The sequence below is a fragment of the Strigops habroptila genome, chromosome 12 (assembly GCF_004027225.2).
Source record: "Strigops habroptila isolate Jane chromosome 12, bStrHab1.2.pri, whole genome shotgun sequence".
Taxonomy (NCBI): Eukaryota; Metazoa; Chordata; class Aves; order Psittaciformes; family Psittacidae; genus Strigops; species Strigops habroptila.
This window is the reverse complement of record NC_044288.2, coordinates 22,879,960-22,902,303: the sequence shown is the minus strand read 5'-3', so window position 1 is coordinate 22,902,303 and position 22,344 is coordinate 22,879,960. Positions and strand designations below refer to the sequence as shown.

Genomic DNA, 22,344 nt, shown 5'->3' with positions numbered 1-22,344 from the left:
GCAGGCACAATTTGGGCTCTGAATGCTTTGGCCTGGCACCCCCAGGAGAACACTTACCCACGCGAGCTCCGGCTGAGCGTGCATGAAGGAAGGCGGATGCTGACCCCTGGGTGATGCTGTTACTTATACATTTATTCGACAAATTTAAGTTCAAACTTCTTCATTGTTTTGTTTTTTTTTTTATTAAGCACATTCCACAGTACAAAGCTTTAGGTCATGAACGATATCTGTACAATTTAACAGTTTCAAGAAGCTGTTCATACACCAACTTTCCAAACAGATAATTGGCAAACATAATTACAAGTTAGAATTCGACTATCCCAGTGCTTTGAAACATTAATATAGCAGTAATGTACAGTTGCTCAGTTATGGTTAGCAAAACAAAGTCCAGAGTGCAGCCAGGATCACTACCATTAATCCCAGGAGTCAAGTTCCTTGGGTGCCAATCACAAAGTCCACTGCTGTGTTACACGAAGCACAAAGAAGGTCAGACTGCATGTTCAAATACCATTATCTCCCAAGGAAAAAGAGGAATTTAAGTCTTACACATGCATTTAAAAAAAGGACTCCACTCTTGGGAAACAAATACCTTTTTCTTCAGGGCTGCAACAGGTTGGTTGTTTTTAAACAGTTTGATATTAAAGCTATTAGATGAGAAGGGTAAAGTAAGACACTTGCACGCACTACTGCCAAGCTTACCACAGAGTGATCTTACAGCTGCTTAGGAGCAGGTTTTTACTCTTCTGTACTTCATCAGATTCGGTCATCTTGATGAAATAATTATTGTTGTAGTAAGTAAATGAGAGCTTAACTCAAACACTGATCCCACAACACCTCCCTCAGTGTGAAGGGTGAGGAGGAGATAACCTGAAGCTGCAGTTCTGTAACGGTAACACCTTGACATACGCGTTCTCTGAGTTCAGGTGACATGGAAACGATGTGTCTGACCACGGCTGTCCCATCGGGAACACCATCGGACACCCCTAACCTGGCCAGAACAGGGGAAAATGCAAATCCAAGACAGTGCTGCCAGAGGACAACACACACACGACGTACAAACGATCAGAGGAATGACAGTACATTTCTGTGCCAGCACACGTCTTCCCCGGGAGGCGAGTTCCACGCTGAGCTCGAGTGAAGCATGAAGGAAAAGCCACTGACAGGCAGAGTCATGTGGGTAAAATATCCATGTTTGCATTTATCCATGTCTTGCTTTGACATAAGAAAAATGCAGCAGCGTTTCTATGAGCACATAAATGAGAGACCATGACAACAGAAAAAGAAACTACTGAGACTTCCTAAGAAAAGCGCGAACGAGGAGGAACCACAACCAGGACATGGCAACAGCAGACAGCTATGGAAGAGAGAACCAGCAGGGTCATTACTAGCACAGCGATCAGCGTGGTAAGCACGGCACTGACTTGAAGGGAACCTCCACTCCACCATGAGGAAGTGCTACAGATCACATATAAATAAACTGAACTTTGGCCCATGGCATCTTCTCCACCGAGCAGCCCAACTGACGCTGAGGGATGGGAGCAGGCGGCTGCGAGGACCTGCTGCTGTTACAGACACCTGGACACAGCGCGGCACCAAAACAAGATACAGAACATAAATTAAACTTTTTTTGTTTAATTTTTAAAAAGTTTAGAAATTCCATTTTAAAATATGTAGTTCCCATTAAAAAAAAAGAACAAAACAAAATAACCAAACAAAAAACAAAAACCAAAAATAAAACCCAAGCCTAATGAATACTGAAAACCTCCTTTTTGCAGAGAAAACCTCTCGGTGACTCGGATGAACCCCTACAGTGCCAGTACTTAGAACATCCTGCTGCCAAGTGCTACCACTTCTTGTGTTAGTGTGTGGTGTCAGGCAACCCTGACGCCAGCACCCGGAGGTTCCACTGGTATGTACATTATATCTACATGCTTATACAGTATTGGAAATGAGGCAAGCACACATGGGAAGGTTTTACTATACCAAACATTAGGAAGCGTAGGACGGCTGTAGTACAGAGCACAGTTAAAAGGAAAAGACAGTGCTATACAACTAGTTTAGATAACCTAGCCTGAATTACAGGTAATCTTTAATTTAAAAGAAATTATTGGTGCAGGAACAAGTAAACTGTAATCCAAAAATATTACTGAGCAATTCAGAAATATTTCTAAGAGTCCAACGTACACTCCTATCAAACAGAACGGGCTCTGAATCTGTCATGAGAGTAAAGTCTAAAGGACAATGGTGACTTTGAAAGCAAAGCTCTGTACATTCTGGGTATGTGTTTGGCACCCAAATTTCATTGCAAAATGTTTCTTATTCTTTAAAGTCAGACAAAAGTGCAAAGCAATATAAATTAGGCCAAGTCCTTTCTTGACTTCTGATTTATTTCTGAAAAACAAGCCATCGGAGTTCAGTTTCTACGGACACTTTACATGTGAAGCTTTGGATTTCTCACTGCAGGGAAGGATAGGCTTCTGAAATTCATCTACTCCAAGTCAGTGAATTTGTAGTAAATTCAGAGATGACCACTGAGAGCAGGAAAGATTAAGAAATTTAGATATAGATTTGTGCTGCTTTGCATCTACACAGCATCTAGAACCAATTCTGACTTTAGCTGTCAACCAACATCTTCAGGCATGTAGTAGCCAAAAATCCAGTAGTTCAAGACTCTGAAACCCTGAAAAAGACAAAAGAGAAGCTGAACTGACAGAAGACACAAATCAAAGAGCAACCTGTGGAGACACCTGGAGGTCAGGCCACTCCATCCTTTGCTCTCAACTAGAAGGGTACCTGCAAGGAGCACAACACATTAAGGGGTGCCCGTCCTTAACTATTCCCCTCTGTGCTGGAAGTCCTTCCTTTGAGGAGAGGTGCACCTCCAGAGGACAAACGGCTTTGTTGTGGAATGTACTCCGAGTTCACTTGAAGTAAGAGCACACTGAGAAGCCTGCTGGTCCTTGGGGGGTCACCTACAGCTGGGCAGTTTTCTTACACGTAGTAAGGATCAAAACCCCTCCTGGGGACTAGCGGGTGAACCACCAGCCCACCTCACTGAACACTATTTACTGAAACAGTGACCTCCACATGGCTGTGAGGAGCACATTTTGCTCAGGGTGCAAGTTCAGTTGCTTTAATACACAAATTTTTAAGAAAACAGACACAAAACTCCAGTAGTTTTATATTTTGGTTACCTTTCCAGCCACGTGGCTCCATTATTATCTTGGAGACAGCGCGAGTTCTTAGTGTAATTAAATCTGAACTTTGGTTTTTACCTGCCACTTCCCAAAACCCTTTAATGGCCAACCCAGTTGATTCTATGGACCACAGAGAACTACCCTCCTCTGATATGAAATTCCCATGAAAGGTTAAAACATCTTTAGGCACTTCCCCTTGACTTCCCTTCCCCCAGCCCACAGCTTATATTCTTAATATAAGAATATTAGACTATCATATGGTAACAATTTTTATCATGTTACAATAAACAACAGGAATTCAATAGAAAGCAATAAAACTCTTGCAGCCAACTGCCAGGACTGTCAAAAATGATCCACTTTCAAGAGGCAGAACATTGCAAGCCTTGTAAAAAGAAGCGTACAGGGCTGCTTCAAAATTCAGAACACTGTAAGGCTTGAAAGCATGTAAAACTGTTTCATTAAATGTCATAATGAAATATTAGCTGTTGGACCATAATTTTATGTAGATTTATGTTTTTTGGATTCTGAAGTCAGACAAACCTGTCAAAAAATGACATCAACAGCATCTCTCCTATAGAGGAAATAATTATTAAAGGACTGTCATTACCAACACCAACAACTCCCAGGATATGGAGGTCTGCGTGGTTTGAGTCATGCATCATGGGACAAGTCAGACCTAAGCTGTGCAAAACTGTCAAGTGTGCAGAATTTGAACAGAACAACACGTGCCAAAGGCATTTTGTATTTCACTGTATTTTGTATTTCATAAATCTCAGTGGCAGTGGGTCTTGTGGGCCACGTGTGGCAAGAGAGGAAAGAAAGACAACAGCACACGGCTGGTCAAGTGAATCGATACCAGTTTTATTCAACTCCTCATTTCTTTTGTGCTTTAAGACAAGCCTTGTGTAGCTTTCCCATGAATCAAAACTAACCAAAGCAGCCTGCCAGATAAACTTCTGTGATTTTTATAACACAAAACCAAAAAAGGAATTTGTCAATCTCAAATTATCTTATAACTTAACAGAAGACAGCACTGGTGTGTGAACTGGAACATAGATGGAGACTGTTCCTAAAACTATTGTCATCTTCTTATGCAGCCTATTCCATCTGCCTGAAAAGGCAAGATAAAAAAAATGGAATTACTCAGAAAGGAGGAAAAAAAGTTTTCCATAGAGAGGGAAAACCATACAACTTCAACAGGCCTTGGAGCTGCCACAGTGTTAGTTCACTTCAGTATGGACTCAGGTGGCACAGAAACCTGTCTGAAGAGGAGCAGGACAAAGTCCCTGGGGACATCACCATCAGTGACAGCATCAAGCTTCTCACAAGAACAAACATATGTCATCCTGGATCAAATAAAATAGTTGGGAAGTGGAAGTCACAGGTAAGCAGCACTGGAGGACCCGGCTCTTAGAGTAGTTTCAGGATTTAGTTTCAAGGCCAGGTTGGACAGGCCTTGGGCTACATGGTCTAGTGTGAGGCGTCCCTGCCCATGGCAGGGGGTTGCAACTAGATGGATCTTAAGATCCTTTCCAACCCAAATCATTCTATGATTGTGTGATTTACCTCCCAGGAAGTTGTGTCTTTCAGTCACTCCCCCTCTACAAACACTACTTTTAGCAGTTCTGCATTTTCAGATTTCTTTTGCCCTACTGCAGGCAGGATAAGGAAGTCCATGAGTTTTACTAAACTACCATGGCAGTGGTATTCTTCGAATGTGTTTTTAAGGGAAAGTCCCATTAACTGCTGATCCTGCACACTAGCTCATCATCACAGCATAAGGCTTCTTTCTTATTCATGGGCCTAATTATATTAAGTAATTACAGGTTTCAAAAGACAAGGAACTCAGTCTAGCCATGGCCAAGTTTTCACTGTGACCCTCTCTGAAACATAATGAGCCAACAGATCCAAGTGTTATCTCCAGAGAGGATGTTATCTTGGCCTTTTTCAATATGAGTAGGAGTTCAGTTAGCAGGAAAGGCAGCCAACACTTCCCTGAGGAATGCTTACAGGTGAAAGAGGACTAATTTTTAAGAGCTGGCATCTCAAAGCAGCTGAGTGTGTCTTCACAAGGGAAAGTTTTTCCTAGCCAGAAGCAGAGATCCTACAGAAGGAGGGGAAAACCCCAAGGATCTCATTGCCACAGCAGGGATCATAGGGTCCTATAATGATTTGGGTTGAAAGGGAGCTTAAAGCTCATCCAGTTGCAACCCCCTGCCGTGGGCAGAGACACCTTCCACTAGAGCAGGTTGCTCCAAGCCCCATCCATACACAGATAATGAAAGTCCAGGCTTACAGGCAGACAGGGAAAGCTTTTCCCACAACATTTAAGCAAACTATTAATTATCCACTTCAAATAAAATAGATCCTTCCTGTTGGGGCAGTGTTACTGCTAACTTCTGTAGTGTCTCCACCTCCTTGGAAGCTGGATGTCTCAGCGCTGGCAGAGACAGGGCACTGGAGAAAGGGGTGACTGCTCTGCTTGGGGAAGGCAATTTCCATGTCTCCAAGTTCCAACCTTCACAGCTATTTATAGTTTGAAGTGCAATTGTTGGCAGCAATATAGATGACATAAGGAAAAGCATCCACTGTCCTAACAGATCTACAGCAGAGCTTTACCCACCATGCTTCAAGAATTAAATGAAGCCGACTTGCAGAAAAATGGAAACAAAAGAGGCAAAGTTCATGTGCTTGGTTTCTGACAGCTCCGAGTTGTCATGTTGCCTTACACAAGGCAATTTTTAGCTCTGAAAGCTTTCCCTACTGTTTGTGGTTGTCACAGAACCGCTCATTTCTGGTGAGCATTTGCCCAAAGCTCATACACACATTCCGTTTAGTGGAGATGCCTTACGATGCTCATTGCCAAGCTTCACATAGAGAGCAGATGCATCAAGAACTCCAAAAGGCTCTGATTTCATGGGACAGCCGGAACACCTGCACAATACACTGAGTCTCCTCAATTTCCAAGGATGTTGTGAATACAGAATAACATTCCATAGAATACCTGAAGCACCCAATTATGGACAGGAGGGCTTACAGAACGAGGTGAGGAAACATCACAAGTTTTATGAGCTGAAGCATGACCAAACAAAGACTAGATAGTGTATTTGTGGCACAGACAGGTTTTATTTTCTGAAGGAAAACATCAGCTTGTTGTTTTGACTAAGCCAACCTGCAGGCAGAGTGATAATTTCAGATATTTATAACACGTCCAATAAAAAGAGGGAGACTTACCTTCTGAGGGTAGTAAAGTGCAGACTGTTATCTGGAGATGTAAGTGTATGTTCTAGATGGAGAGCGGGTCTCATTCTGGGCACTCGGTGGCACATTTAAGAAATCCCAAATCAGAATTGTGTCATCATGGGAACTACTAATGATCTGAAATTCATCAAACTGGAGTCTAAAGACACGTCCTGAATGTTCCTGTGAGCAACACAAACCAGTTAGCAAGGCAAGAAGAGGGTGATGTTCCATTACATTCGTACTCACACATGTATCTGGACACAGAGCAGTGAATTCAAACGCTGGTGTACTGGTTAAGAAACCCTTAGTTATATACACTCAAGTTTAAGAAAAGCTGAGTTTGCATGTAAGCTTTTTTCACATGGCTTCCAAATCCAGTGCCTGTAAACCCTGAGCCTCCCCGTGAGGGGCCAGTCTTAGAGGCTGAGATCATTACAGACAACAGCAGCCTGTCAATCAAGCAGCAGCAATTTAGAAGACTGGCTGGCACTGACAATCTGCAAGGGCTCCTTCTCCTACAGAACATCTGCATTCAGTGCTGCTGCCAACTCCAGTTCAGTGCAGCCCTAATGTACCACATCCCAGCTTCAGCTAGGGCATGCTGCTGAAAGGATCGTTATGGCTCACTCACTAGGCAAGATGACTGTGTTCAAACGCTGCCATAAGGATGGGAGGTGGAGGACTACATGCTCCGTGAGCTCTTGCAAGGAATCTCAAAATGGCACTAAGAGGCCCAGAAAAGATTCTCCTCCTTGTCCTGCTCACCCATTTTTAGTAGATTTAAAATGAGTACGCTACCTTCATTGGAGAACTAACCAAAGCTGTCAGTGATCTCCAAACTGTAACCTGAGCTGCAGTACACCCACAGAAGGGACAGAATCACCTCTTTCAGTAAAACTAAATACACTGCATGCATATGGAAAAGAAAATAGTTAAATCTTATCTCTATGCAAAGACTACTGAAGAGAAAGAAAAGGCAGAAGCATTTCTTGCCACCTAAGCGCTTCTTTGGCTGTTGGAAAGGCGAAGCATGTGCTGAATAAGCCAGTTACCATCACAGTCAATAACTTTGGGTTGCTACTAGCCTGTCAAACTGATTTCTGAAGAAAAATTTTATGCACATTTCAGTGCAGAGAACAATTAACTCATTTCCCCAATCTATTTTTAATTAGGTCTACTGTCATAAACCAAAACCCTCATTACAAAGGAAAATAGAACTCAAGCAACAGCCTTAAATCTGACAGTCCTCTGAAGTGATTAGAGTTCCTGTGGTAATCCCTTTGACTTGACCTCCCTTCCCTCTTCCCATTTCTTCCTTCCAAACTGAGAGATGAGAAGAAAGGTTTGGGAAAGGCTCACAAGATTCCTCCCCCCTTTTTAATAAGAGGAAATTTAAAGCCAGCCCTATAATGATATTAGGGAAACACACCAGGAACTAGAATGATTTGATACAGTGTCATGCTGATTTAAAGAGTATCCAAGAATCTGAAACTAGAAAAAAAACTTAATCTTTCTTTTAAGCTCAGATCCAAATCATGCAGGATATAACAACATATAAATTTTTCTTTATTCTTAGACTAAGCAGCAGCCTAGGCTTTATAAAACATCCCAAGTTTCTCACCTATCCCACTATAACATAATAACATGCCTCTCACACATAAAAGATCTCAGATAACCCCAAATAAATTAGTTTTACATACCACTAACGTACGCAAGCATAATGTACTTGCTGGGGCACGAGGGTCAAGAGCAGCTTGCAAGTCCCAAACTTTAATTTTGCTATAAAGTAAAATGAGAAGGTCATTATGAGAGCATCGTTTCAAGTATAAGCATAAAAGAAACATCTAAAGCAAGGGAGAGCATGCCAGATTTTCCCTACAGCTACTTCATCAGGATCAAGCAAAACATTAGAATCTATCTTCACTAAAACACTAAGGCTAAATCTCATAAAATATAGGTAGGTTTGTATTTCTTTTTAGCAGCACATGTGATGTCTTTGTGATGGACCAAGTGGGTTGGTTATATGAAACACAAATTGACTATAAATGCCCAAGCCATTCTGGAACTGCAGATGATCTTGAAAACTCAGCACTACTGATGAGGTGCAAAGTTCCAGTGGGAATTAAGCTGGGACTGCCAAGCCCAGTGAGATACTAAACCCAAATAAAAGGCTAGAGACAAACAGCTGAAGAATTGTTTTCAGTAACTCTGCTGTTCACTGGAAGTATAAATCAAGCAGAGAAAGAAATGGAGAATTTGGACATGGATATAAGTTGTTGTGAATCCACTACACACTGAAAATATTGAGTCAGAAGTGCTAACAGTGGGGCTCCTGCCCTCAACCCAACAAAAAAGGTCACTAAAGACATCTGAGAGCCCCTCAGATATATTTATGCTCACAGTAAACATTCAGTGCTGCTGTCTTATAAAAATAGAAAGTCTGAACTACTCTAAGCACACAGGACCTGGCAAAGAGCAATTCCTGAGGAAAGAAACAAAGGAACGTCACTTCAGCCAAACAAAAGTTTACTTTCTACGGAAAGTCAAACTTGAGTGCTAACACAATTTCAGAGCATGCTAAAGAGCACCAGAAAAGCAGCTTCTTGGCTACTTAAAAGCTGCAGCCTGCTGTGCTGAAATGCTCAAGCAGAAGCCACTCAGTTAAATATTGATCCATTAGTGAAATCAGAAGAGATCCCTTCACAAGGGAACACAAGGCTCAATGCCTTTCAGAAGATGTTTCGCTAAGAAAAGCAGAATTGCTTGAAATTGCTTCAAACACATACCCATCATAGGCTCCACTAACAATCCTCTTATTGTCGAACCTGATGCATCGAACCAGTTCTTCATGGCCTTCTAATACTCTTAAACAGGCACCGCATTCAATGTCCCATAGCCTAGAGAGAACAAAGTGTTTGAGTACTTCAGGTTCAGCCCTGTCCCTTAGCCTCACAGTAAGGGATTTAAGCACTCTGAGTTTTCTGTGGGAGATACCTGCATTACTTGCTTAAAAAGGCATGAGAGCCATGAGATGTTCCCTGTGTGCAATTCAGAGATAAGTTTGTGCTGCAGCTGCAGTATATCAAAATTCATTTAGTCACTCAAAATTCCATACAAGTAAAGGTTGGACACATGTCAAGTTATCTTGGGAAACTTTAATATACTTCTTTCTATTCTGTATAAACTCATAATTAGAAGTTCAGAAAGAAATTAAGAAAACCAGTAGCCAACATCTTCCTCATCTCAAGCAGAAGACAAGGTGATAAACTACAGCCACAGGTAAGTTTTGTTTACCTTTGGCATAAACATCAGCATCCTACTTTTTTTCACAGGGATGTCATATATTTCCTGTCACACTGAGTTAAGTTTCATTTATACATCATCTGCTCCAATATCAAGACATACCAAACACAAGACATACCATGTGTTTGACACATGCAGCAGTGCAGAACAGCACCAAAGGTCAGGGGAAATGCTATTTTCACACATGCAAATGGACACCATTACATACCAATAGCAGCTCGTGGGCACCCACCTAATGGTATTGTCTGAAGATCCACTGACAACTAGTCGATCCCTGTACTGGAGGCATGCAATGCCACGCTTGTGCCCATTCAGAGTACGAACAAACTCACACGTACTTGTGCTCCAGACCTGTGAAACACAAGAGAAATGCTCCTCTGAGAATTACCCCCAAGCAAGGGGTTTGAATTTCAGTCGAAGGAGAATTCATAAACAGAAGGGGGCCAAGGCTGACCTTTGCTGGACAGTGGAATGAAAACTCAGGTAGTATTTTCACGGGCAAAGAGTGGGCACCTGGCATTAGCGGAACAGTGCTATGGGGACATGGCAGTGACAAGAGCCACGGGGACTGCTATTGCACATCGAGTCAATGAGAAAAGTTCAGGGGGTCATATATTTTCAGGTGGTAAAGACTGTCCCGAATGATTTCAAAAACTTAATTACACTTTAATCTTGATAAGTTAGTAATAATTTTTAAAAGTAGAAATTATCACATGAACAAACCCCCCACATTTTTGCCAAAGAAATTGGTAGCAATCTACTAGTAAGAGAAGGCCTAACCCATGGCCTCAGAGTTTGGTGGCTGCTTCTTTCTTAAATTTAAATGATTCAAATCAACTTTGCCCAGTTCTAATGAACTGTAATTGAAGTTGTAACATAGAGTATCCAGCGGCTCATTTTCCAACACAGAGTGCAGCAGGATCTCTGGCACATATTTGGACATTAAACTGCCAAGAGCTTTTTGGCACAGTCTAAGGTAGCTCTGGTTCTACAGAGGGATGGGTGGAAATGCCTTTGTTATATTAATACACTCTGGGTATCTCAAATCTTCTGGTATGTAAGAGTCTTCAAATACAGCCTCTTAATTCTTCAAACACGGCAAAGTCTGGTGGAGCTGCTGGGAAGGCGTGGTGAGGAAAGGCACTGATGATAAATTTCATGTCTGGAACAGGACTGCCAATTGAAATAAAAAATACCACTTGGAAAAAGGCACAAAATGTGCCACATTTAACAAACAAACCGGTCTTGAGACTGGAGTTCAAACAGCAAGTAGGCTTTACTTCTTTGCAATTGTATGACAGAAGCCACAAAAATGTTACGAGCCTGGTTATGTGCATAAAGACATTAACAGCTAGTGAGAGGAAGCAGCTAGCTGAACACAAAAAAAGGCACAGAACTGCTCATGGACACCTTGGCTACTTGCAGTGGAGCAATGCTCAGAAGCTTCTCTGACCTGGTAGGCATGCAGACCTCCGTGACAGCTCTGCCAACTTACTTTAATGGTCCTGTCACCTGATGCTGACACAATATACTTGTCATCGAAGTCTACCACGTTAACAGCAGCACGATGGCCAACTAAAACACGGCGCAGGGTGATGTCAGTAGGTGATGCCATATCCCAAACAGCAATTGATCTGTCCTTTGAGCATGTCACCATTAAGCCGTTGCTGAACCTCAAATGAAGCACTGCTTCGTTGTGATGAATCAACGTGTTCAGGACTTCACCTGTATTTACATCCCAGACTCTGCAAAAGAAAAGCATTTTATTCCAAATGAAGGATGATGGGTATGCATGGAATAAAGTGTAAAAATGCACAAGTCTGCTACTATCTCTAATGGAGAGCTCTCTGGTTGTTTAACACCTCTTAGGACTTGGGGAATGCAGGGAGATGCATGCTGGGGAGGTATCCTAGTTCATGTCTCAGACTCACAAGCAACAATCATCAGCAGCAAACAATTAGGCCAGGAAATGCCTAAACTGGGCCCACTGCTAAACGAAAGAGCTGCTTAACAATTGCACAACTCTTCCAGGATGACTAGAGCTTGTATGATGCATAAATTGATGGAACAGACCAAACTAAATACTATTCAATACACGTTGGTAGTTTGTTACAGCTTTACACCATTCATTCAGATTTCACACCCACCAGGAGCAATTGGAATGAAGCACCCTCCAAGGCCACCTACTAGCTTACATGAAGTGAAAAATCACTATTTAATTTATAGTACCTGAAGGATGTTAAGATCACCTCCTAACTTTTGAGCAGTTTTAGAGAGACTTACATTGGTATACCAATGTGAGACACCAGGAGACAAGGCCTGAACACTGAACTGTACCTGAGTGTCTTTACATAGGACATCTGCTGACCACTGAATTCATACAAGAATTCAAACTCAGTATCATCAAAACTGCAGTCAGAGAAGTGCTCCACCTATAGCAAACACCCTTTCATTAACAATCATCATGAAGAGGTGTCAGAAGGCAGTACAAGAAACCCTAAATGAAGAAATCACTGTATAGCTGGCCTTCAGCCATTCTACAACTTCAAGATATGCCTTGAATCACTCAGGCCATATTCCTTTAAAATTCTTAACACTAAAAAAAATGAGACAGATTTGGAAAAAAGAAAAAAAATTGAATGTGATGCTTTGCCAAGTATGAATATCTTGGGTTTGGAATAACAGTATCCATTCATATTAGGGATGTTTTCTGATATTTAGAGATTATTGTAAATATTCCCAGCCATGATTTTTGTGCAAAAGCTTCACACTCACCTCACTGTAGAATCTGAAGATCCAGTTACAATAACTCTTTCATCATACTGCAGACAAAGAACCGAGCCAGTATGTCCTGTTAATACTTTCAAACATTCCAGGCTTGTTTTGTCCCAAATCTGTTAAAAACAAGAAGTATAAATGGCTTATCAAGACTAAGAACATGGATCCAAGACTTGAACATTGTTGCAACTGTGAAGGAAGGAAGAAAACTAGAGATAGCAGGAAGAATCCCAGGCCACTTAGCCTGTCCAGTCAGCAGGCCTGTCCTCCCTTATAGCTTAAGGAAGTCTTGATGCAAGTTTTTGACCACTGATCATGAGAAGACAAAATCCTGTTTTGCAAGAGGAAATGCTGTGGATTATTAGCGCAAAAGCAGCCTACTCACATGAAAGCAAACTACTAGCAGTGACAAAAGACACAGGTAAGGACAGTGGCATACTCAGTCTTCATGTTATGTGAACTTTGATTTCACAAGTGTTTCTTTGTGGTCAATGGTATTGATCTCTGACTGGCAGTCTCCAAAGTTTCCAGAGCAAAGCACAGGTAAGAACTTTGCCAGGCTACAGGAAGACACCCCATCCCCATAAACCCTGCACAGCTAAATGCTGCCGCATGAAGAGACATGAGTAATCAACACAAGCAGCTAGCTTTCCAAGGCAGAATTATCCACTTATCCCTAGGGAAAAGCCTGAAAAGAAGTGTTTACCTTAATGGAGTTATCTCGTAGGCCACTGATGATCTTTTCATCATCATACTGTAAACAGTAGACACCTTTGCTGTTCTCAGAGCGGCACTGAATCCTTTGCAAATTGTGTCTCCCACATCGCCAGTTAGATTCTATAGTCTAACAAGAGGGGAAACAACCAGGAGTTAGGCACGAGGCTGCCTGCTTGAGCATGACTACTCCCACCCACAGACAGCAATCTTTCCACTTTTACATCCTTACACCTAAAGTACTTCAAATTTAAATATATCTTTTCTCCCTCCAATAAAGATACACAAAAGACAAAGAATTAGAATTAGGACTTCTATAATTCGTCATGACAAAAGCTGTGTTTAGTGGTGAAAATTGTGGTCAACAAACCTTAATGAGAATTTCCAAAGGAGCCATTAGAGAGAGATGTTTTGTAACAATGCAGTTCCCCCCCATATTTACACGACCAGCTGACATAAAGATTAAACCAGGAGCTCATATGGTGCCACGTTCAGCCTCACCTGAGTAACTAACGTTACAGAATTGCTGAGTCCAACAGGCAGGTTTAAAGGAGTTCTTGGACCTTTCCTTCCTTTACCCAGTTGTTTCACCTATTAACTCTCATTAAACATTGCAGAAAGGGATTTTGAGATACAAAAGCCTCCTCAGAGCACCTTAAAGGCTGATAAAAATAAACCTGAACTATCAGATTTCAAATAACCCAAACTTACTTCTTTTTTCTTCCCAAAATCTGTGCAAGTGTAATTCTCAATATTTTCATTCCAAGAGGTGTTTTTAAGGAAAGAGACCTGACACATCTTAAAAAGCTGCAAAGTATTCCATAGCAGAACCAGGATGATTTCCATGTTTTAATCAGCTTTATTACTTGTAAGATAACCAATGCTGGTTTCAAAGAAATGTGGGATTTTGGATAGGAAGTTTGTAACAACAATCATAAGAGAATCTGTGCACAGAACTCCAGGCCGGCAGTACCTAGACAGGCTGGGATGCTTTCTGTCTTCCAGTACAGGCACCAGAACAGACCATTTATTTAGCTATTTCCCTGGGATCCCCCCCAGTACTGCACGGAAACCTGGAAAGAAGCTGATAGACTGCCAGTTTGTTTGGAAAAGTATATTTATAATCAAATCCTAACTTTCAAAGCAATTGCAAGCACTTCTACAACTCTGCCAAGGCTGGAAAACAACAGAAGCCCTCATTAAACACAGAAGTGCAGTGCAACTATGACGTCCCAATTCTAGGAAAACATGTCTGCTCCAAGGGAAAACTAACCTACCACTATGTTTTCCATGCATTTGCTCCTTTAGTTGTCTCTCGTTATGCAATTTGGAGAGGATAATACAAACCTGATGTGCCACAGGAATTTGTCTAATACATGAGTATTAAGAGATGCTTCTAGAGGAACATGCTGACAAGTTATTCATCCCCTCTCATTCTCTTCCAATTTGGTGGGGAAGCTAATGAAATTAAGATAGCAAGTCATCTGTCAGTTTGGGATCAGCTTTTCTGGCCAGCTAGTTCACTGCTGATTGTCAGACTGAGCTTAAGACGTTCAAATCCAACACTGCACTGGCTCAGCCTTGGACTCCCGCCTTCAAGGTAGCAGCCTGCTCATTCTGCTACTTGCTCAGCATGGGATGGAGGCTTTGAGGAGGAAGGACAAGCTCTGTCTGAAGATTTATCTGTGCTAGGAGAGCAGAACTGCAACTCATTAACTTCTTAGCTGCTACAGAGGTGACACTTAGAAACGGGAGAGGATTGCAGACATTAGTAGCACAAACTGATATAATTATAGATCTGAAGGCAAGATATTTAAAAATGCAATACTAACACTGAAGACACAGGAGATAAAGCATTACAGATTTGAGTTAGCCAATTTAAACAGTTTTAGAAACCATGTAAGTTCAGATATTCAATATTAAAATGTCTTAAGGGAGAGTTTCCCCAAAGCAACATCCTTGGAAAGGTCTGAAATAAGCAGTTGAAAGTAGCACACGCTGGATTACTCCAATAGCCTAGTGCTCAAACACCACTGGAGCTCTTTCAGGCTTCAGCTTCCTGCAACAGCAATTACCAATAGCTAGAGACCACATTAAGAACCCCCCAGATCAGAAGTTTTGCTTGTAGCACTTTCCCAAAGTCACCAGCAGTCAGGAAAAGCATGCTCACCAGACATTCAGCACACTAGCTGCCTTAACTCTTAGAAGTTCCCTATAGGAAGCTACTTAATAAGCTCCCCATAAGAAAATGCTGCCTTCAAATAAAAGGAACTAAAGTATTATGTATCTCTTTGTGAAGGCACTATGAAGCAGTAAGTCATATACAGGTGCACTTTTTAATCCTGTGAATAGATGTCATTTCATGTAGACATTATACGGTGTGGCTACTGTGGGAAAATACTTCATGTTTTTCAAGAACTTGTAAAATCCCCTTATACTGCGTAAATTTTCAATGTGCTGGGAAAGTAGCCACAATACACAGAGAAAATACAGCAGCATTTCAATTGGCAACAGAGTGAAAACAGATGTGGATGTATAGAGAAATAACATTATTGTAGATGACTGAATACGGCTGAGTGGGTGGGCAACCTGGAGGACCCTCTGAAAAGGAACATGTTTAATACAATACTGGCAACCACATTAAAGCTTCTTGCTATAGGAAACTTCTGGTTGTTACTGAATAGTGTAGTTAGTCAAAGTCTTCATCTGCAACCTCCTTCCAGGAGATAACTTAATAAACTGTGTATAAGCCGAGTAGGTAGGCACATGAGTACAAGGGGTGAGGAAGAAATTACCATGTTTTATGGACTGTTACAAGCACCAGGGAGTGGACAATGAAAAGACTCAGCATTTATTTGCCTATTTATGGTACAAACCTAATACCCATGCAACACCCACTCCTGTATTGTCTACAGAACCCCTCCAAGTCTCCAAGATAACTGCCTCTACACTTGGGTTTCACAACTAAAAGCAAGATGGTGCAGAACACTATCTCGTTAGTTCACACACACACTCAAGTTTCTTACACTTTTCTACAAGCTGACTTTAGCAATAGCAGCAAGTAGCTGACAAATGCTGCACAGCCAGCAAAATCTGGACACACCAGGGATAAAGACCAAAGCATCTGCCACAGGAGAACCATTTGGCAGCTGAAGAAATGCATAAATGGATTAAAAAAAAAGGCATTTAGAGAGAAAAGTACACATAGAAAATAGTCCAAGATGCAGAGGTATAGCCAAGCCTTGACCATGCCAGAATATGTTCACTGATACAAAGATACACAGATTAAAAAAGATGCAATTCCTCTGGATTAGCAGTTGGATCGTTAACTGTACACTGGAAATGTTAAGGATAATCTACTAGGAACAAGGTTTTTCCTCCCTTGTTAACGTACACTGTGTTCAGCCCCTTGGCTAAAAACTGCTTTTATATCCTTGTGGATGTTTCTGCAGAGTAAGCGGGTTTATCTTAATCCCATAAACCAAGGAGTTTGTTCCCTCTGAATATACAATTCTCCTGCAGGACAAATGGGGAAGAGGAAAAGAAGAAGGAACACAGACATTTGTTATATATGTAGAGATTTCTCCTGAAGCATTGGGCATTTACACCAGGGGCAGCTAAAATCCAAACCCTTGTTCTTCACATGCTTTCTTCAAATAGAAAATAGAAAATCCCTGACTGTGGCAGAGGAAAGGCAGGAGCACATGAACTTGTGTCAGCACAGTAGAAAGGGCTTTCTACCCTGCTGACACTCATTATGAAATTAAGAGGGTTTGATAAGCAAAGACAAAATGACAGGTTGGGTATGGCACCAGGCTCCCTGCATCTTTGAGGTCTTTCCTCTCTTGGTCTCTGAAGATGCTACAACCATTAGGGGGAAAAATCAGCATCAAGCTCTTGAAGAAGGATTCCCTAGATCCTGCCTGAGTCCAGAATTCACTTTTGGATCTCTAAGCTACTGTTAAGCAGTGAGGGCTGAGGAGCTTTCGTAATCTCTGTATCAGCTTGAAGAAAAAAAGGCTATGTGATGCTTATTACCTAGAAGGCTTGAACTGGTCCTCGAGAGGAACCTGCAGAGAGATAGCTGTTCCGTCACTACCACAACAGCATAAACCATGAGATACCTGACCACAGAGGGATGACTGCCTCTCAGCAACAGATGGCAAAACCTTGCCAGCAGCAAAGCCTCCTGCAGGGGGATAAAAACCCTGCAAATAAAGAGCATCACCATCCTTCTTGTGAGTGTCATCACTTCTATAAACCACTAGTAAAGGAGCTAAGTGCCAGTGGTAGGTGTGTAGCAGCAAAGACAAGTAAAGACTCACAGACCACAGGAACTGGATCAGCACTGGGGTGGGTATTCTACACAGACAGCAATAAAATCGCCCTGCCAACGCAGTATGGCAGAAAAAGTACTTGCACTGTATCCAACATTCCCTTCATAAAACACCTCCTCCTCAGACCAGCTGCATAATGGAAGTGATGAACAAGAAAATGATGTGGTCATTACGGTCTACAGAGCTTACATCTCTGAAGAGTCTTGGCTGCAGGCACAGTATCCCTAATTACACATTCTCTACACTTAATCACACATTCTCTATACCTAATTACTCATTCATTAAGGCTTGTACTTATTGTCACCTGAGCCAGTAAACAGGTCTTTGGAAGCAAGCAGCAGGGCATACAGATGTCCATACCAACATCTTAGACATACGTTATATCAGAAGAGAGAACAAATTACAAGAGAGAACACCAAGTGCTGCAAACCATCCACCACTGCATCTTGCCATTTATTATCCTACTTTTCCCATTACGCAATGTTGCCTTTCCCTATTAGTTCTCTTACCCTATTCCACAAAAAAGCTGAACCACCATGATTCATGCCACACTAGAGGACTTGGAAGAGTGACTAGATGTGGATTTTACTCTCAAAATGCTTTGAGAAACTTAGAAGGCAGCAGGTATACAACTGGGAGCTGCATGACACTGTGTCCCTCATGAGACCTATTTAGTGCTTTAGTTATTATTTAGTGCTTTAGTTATTATTTATACAGTACTGCTCATTCAAAGAATTTGTGCGTTCCAAGAATTTTCTTTACACCAAGAATTCTTCATATTTTATATTATTCCTGATTAAAGCTAAGTGAAAGTTCAGAAGAAAACGAAAAGTTACATGGGAAGAGGTAGTAAACAGTAATACAGAAAACAAACACAAGGACAAAAACCTAAGCAAACATTAATTCAAAACAGTGATCAACTGATGTTTGGTGCTTACATTGTTCCAGGCAAACGAAAAAGTCAAGAAAGAATAAAAAACACCTTCAGGAAGAATAAGTGAAGCAAGTCCAACAAACTACAGCCCACTAACATATATCATGCTAATTTTTATACATGTACATGTATCTAATTAAAGTTCAGCATATATTTGTTTTGTACAAGCAGAAAGGCCCACTTCTACGAGAAAAAAAACAAAGGAAAAACACTTCCAAGAAGTGCAAAGTGGGCTTCTGGCTTCATCTCCAAAAGTCACAGGATACTCAGGCTATGTTTTGAAGAACAGTCTGAAATTAAAGCAAGGCCAAAAATGCAGGAGTGTACTACTGAGCCACTCCATGCCTGAACACTACATTGGCTTTCAGATCAGTCTGAGGTAAAATATCACTTTCAGTATTAACTCCAAGGCCAAAAATAAGGCATAAACAGTGAAGTCCAAAAATCTAAACAACTCTAGAGAAAAAGGAATGGGAAGCTTTTCCTAGCAAGTGTTACAATCAAATAATGATTTCTTGGCAGAATTTGAGACTTCAGAATTAAGTTCCCAATGTTTACAGCTGCTTAGATAAGATCCAAATGTGGACAATATAAATTGATGAAGTGTTGTCTCTGCATGCAATTGATCCAATATGCATAAAGCTGCTCAAAGGTCCACCAAGTAAAACTGTTCCTGAGTCTTGCTGCAGCTTTTCTGAACCCTTTTTAAAGGCACTTTTAAGAAGAACAGATTGACTTTACGATGCTGAGCGAGATGCATCTGTACAAGTGGAATATGCTCATGTCTTACAGAGGAAGAGAAGACTTGCAGAAATTGCATTAAAGGCCGTTGACACAGAATATAGGAAGTCACTTTGGGAGAAAGCTGACTGTATGATACTGATCATTTCATCAAGCATGAAGAAAAGACAGCATGTTCTCCAAGTGTCAAAATGGTGTTCTACACCAGAGGGAGCTGAAGCAAAGCAGATAAAAAAGGCAATTAATGGAAGTTTCAGACCTACAGGACAGCAATTCAGCTGTAGGACTCTCTTACTGCCCACAATGGTGGTAGTGCCTGACTTGAGGTAGCAGAACACACCACAGAGGCGGGACATGAAGGACCTGTAACTGCCACGTAAATGAGGTGTAGCTGCACCATGTCCCCATGCTCTGCCCCATGCATCTGTCACTGGATGCTCTCAAGAGACGAGAAGCTGTGCAAGCCAATCTTCAATCTCATTGGTACTGTTCTTCTGCTTCCCCAGGGAGGGAGCAAAGAATCCTCCCAACTCTACTCAGGAAAACCTGTAACAGGACAATGTGGCTGAACAAAGCAGTTGCTCTTCCCTGAAAGGTCTGTCTTTACAGACATCCCAAAGGAGATTCAATGGTAGCATCTGATGAAGAAAACCTTTTTCATGCCTGCAGCTGCAATGATCACAGTAAAACCTCTCCCTAGGGCGCACTGGTTTTCTCTTAAAGGATCTCCATTTCCACCAACTTCCATCAACTAGGTCTAACACACAATACTAAAGTTTCAAGCTTTCAAGTTATACAGGTACAACAACAAAAAACACTGACTTTGAATGGAGTCCTGCTTACAGCAAACTGATAGAGGAGAGGTGATAGAGGAGAGGTACTGCTGTAACTTCCAGAGCTGGAGAGGAAACCTTAAAAATACAAGCCAACAACAATGAAAAGAGAGAGGGGTCCTATGAGGCACGTCAATGACACACACATCTGGACTCTACACAATGCCTGACAGAGCAATGCTGCTGAAAAACCAAACAATTGCACCTTTTAGGTTTCATTGGAGACAATAACTTTATGTACAACACCGTAACGATACAAAGTTCTATTGAAACAGGTAATGATCAGCCTCTCTCAGAGCATAGGGGCATTCAAAGTACTCTAACAGGAACAATAAATCCCTCTTTCAACTGAGCAGAAGAAAAACAGCAGTCTTAGTTTGCCCCTTTGTGACAAAAGAGGGACGTGGACCTGCTTGAGTGACTCCAGAGCAGGGCCATGGAGATGCTGTGAGGGCTGGAGCAGCTCTGCTCTGGAGCCAGGCTGAGAGAGCTGGGCTGGGGCAGCCTGGAGAAGAGAAGGCTCCTGAAGGGGACACCTTAGAGCAGCTCCAGTGCCTAAAGGGGCTCCAGGAAACCTGGAGAGGGGCTTTGGACAAGGGATGTAGGGACAGGACAAGGGGAATGGCTTTAACCTGCCAGAGGGGAGATTGAGATGAGCTCTGAGGCAGAAGCTCTTCCCTGTGAGGGTGCTGAGGCGCTGGCACAGGGTGCCCAGAGAAGCTGTGGCTGCCCCATCCCTGGCAGTGTTCAAGGCCAGGTTGGACACAGGGGCTTGGAGCAACCTGCTTTAGTGGAAGGTGTCCCTGCCCGTGGCAGGGGCTTGGAACTGGATGAGCTTTCAGCTCCCTTCCAGCTCAAACCATTCTATAAAAATAGTCAAGCCAGGGATCCATCCCATGCTAGGGGCATCTGAAAAGAGTCTTCTGCCCTGGTCAGAAGTGAGACACAAAATCTATGCCATGCACCTTAAGAACTTTGTCCCTGCCACTCAAAAGCCTCTCCTTTCTTGGGCCACTTTCATTGTTAAGAAATGCCATTTGCAAAGTGCCTGTGGAGTAGAGATTTCAAAGGCTGGCTGAAAAAAATCCTAGGCATATAATGCTGACCAGATTCTACACACACGCACATAAAACTTCTCCAGCATCATAATTATAGAACAGTACTAAACAAACCCATTTCCCTCAGACATCATACACTGTGGCTTTCATAAACAAAGATCTCTCGATGCTGGCAGTGACTGAGGGTGAGAGCTGACTTCTTCTCCCTTTGCAAATTTTTCCCAAGGCTTTAAAATTTCAGTTCCAGTCCTAAAATCTGAACTTTTCCAAAATTCAGCAGAACACATGGTGTTTATCTGATGGCCTGGCGCCACATTTTCCTAAAGTCTTCAGCAAAACCACATTTTAATTCTCATCTTAATTAGGTGGACCCAAGTCTCCATGGAAACAAGATGAGGGCACTTGCCATGTGCCTAAAGATAAGGGGAACATTTACGAAAGAAGTCTTCTCAACTCATCACCAGAAATAGATCCTGAGGGGAAAACACAATAGTTGGCCAAGCTTCATAAATAATATGGAAAAAATCCAGGGACTTGGGGTTCTGGAATGAGCAGTATTAAACTTCCCATCCTGGCAACGTGCCGATTAACACAGTCCCATTAAAGCAGCTGACCTTGCCCGCAATGCTTTGGGACTGCACCCGGGCACAGGATGCCCCACATCAACCCCATCATCTTCATAAACAAGGTCTTGCAAAAGCTTACCCCAGTTTTTTTCTGGGATAAGCCTTAAATCAGGTTTTCCCTTTAAAAAAAGCTCCTCGAGAAGCTTGGCAATTCAACATCCGACTTGGAGACATTTAAAATTACTGGACCACCTCTTGTGAAATGAAACCTAATTAAATATTTGGCTTCACAGCAGAGGTGGAGAGTAACTACCTCTTTCCAAGAATTTGGTTTCAGATCTCTAAATGTCCTCTTATTTTCAAGTCCAATGATTTCAGAAGTGACATTATGTTCCTAAAATGTGTTTGGCATCAAATGAAGAGATATTGGCACTAAAGAATTTTCAGAGAGGCAAAGGAACCAAGTCATTGCCTGTTTTACCCTGCAGCTAACAACACTTCGTGGTTGCATGGACTTTTGACCCAAAATGCAAATAGAGCCCAAGGGAAACAATTCAAATTTGCTATTTATCATTCCTCATTTTTCGTTCCAATGGTGAATTCAGGTTTTGGATTACTTCTCAAATTCTGTCAGTCAGTC

At 41.9% G+C, this 22,344-nt stretch overlaps 1 protein-coding gene across 5 annotated transcripts in view; it reads right to left on the bottom strand.

Moving 5' to 3' along the window:
- Positions 1 to 163: 163 nt before the first annotated feature.
- Positions 164 to 22,344, bottom strand: part of FBXW11 (F-box and WD repeat domain containing 11) — a 77,705-nt gene continuing 55,524 nt past the window's right edge. For 4 of the 5 annotated variants that reach the window (XM_030503611.1, XM_030503608.1, XM_030503607.1 and 1 more), the window contains 8 exons: positions 13,228 to 13,365; positions 12,519 to 12,637; positions 11,239 to 11,488; positions 9,976 to 10,094; positions 9,227 to 9,337; positions 8,141 to 8,219; positions 6,432 to 6,620; positions 164 to 2,680 (listed from right to left, as the gene is read on the bottom strand). In XM_030503611.1, the coding sequence (XP_030359471.1) occupies positions 6,459 to 6,620; positions 8,141 to 8,219; positions 9,227 to 9,337; positions 9,976 to 10,094; positions 11,239 to 11,488; positions 12,519 to 12,637; positions 13,228 to 13,365 (978 nt within the window). In that variant the 3' untranslated portion in view covers positions 164 to 2,680; positions 6,432 to 6,458. The remainder of the gene's footprint in view (positions 2,681 to 6,431; positions 6,621 to 8,140; positions 8,220 to 9,226; positions 9,338 to 9,975; positions 10,095 to 11,238; positions 11,489 to 12,518; positions 12,638 to 13,227; positions 13,366 to 22,344) is intronic. The other variant, XM_030503610.2, reaches the window with a different exon arrangement.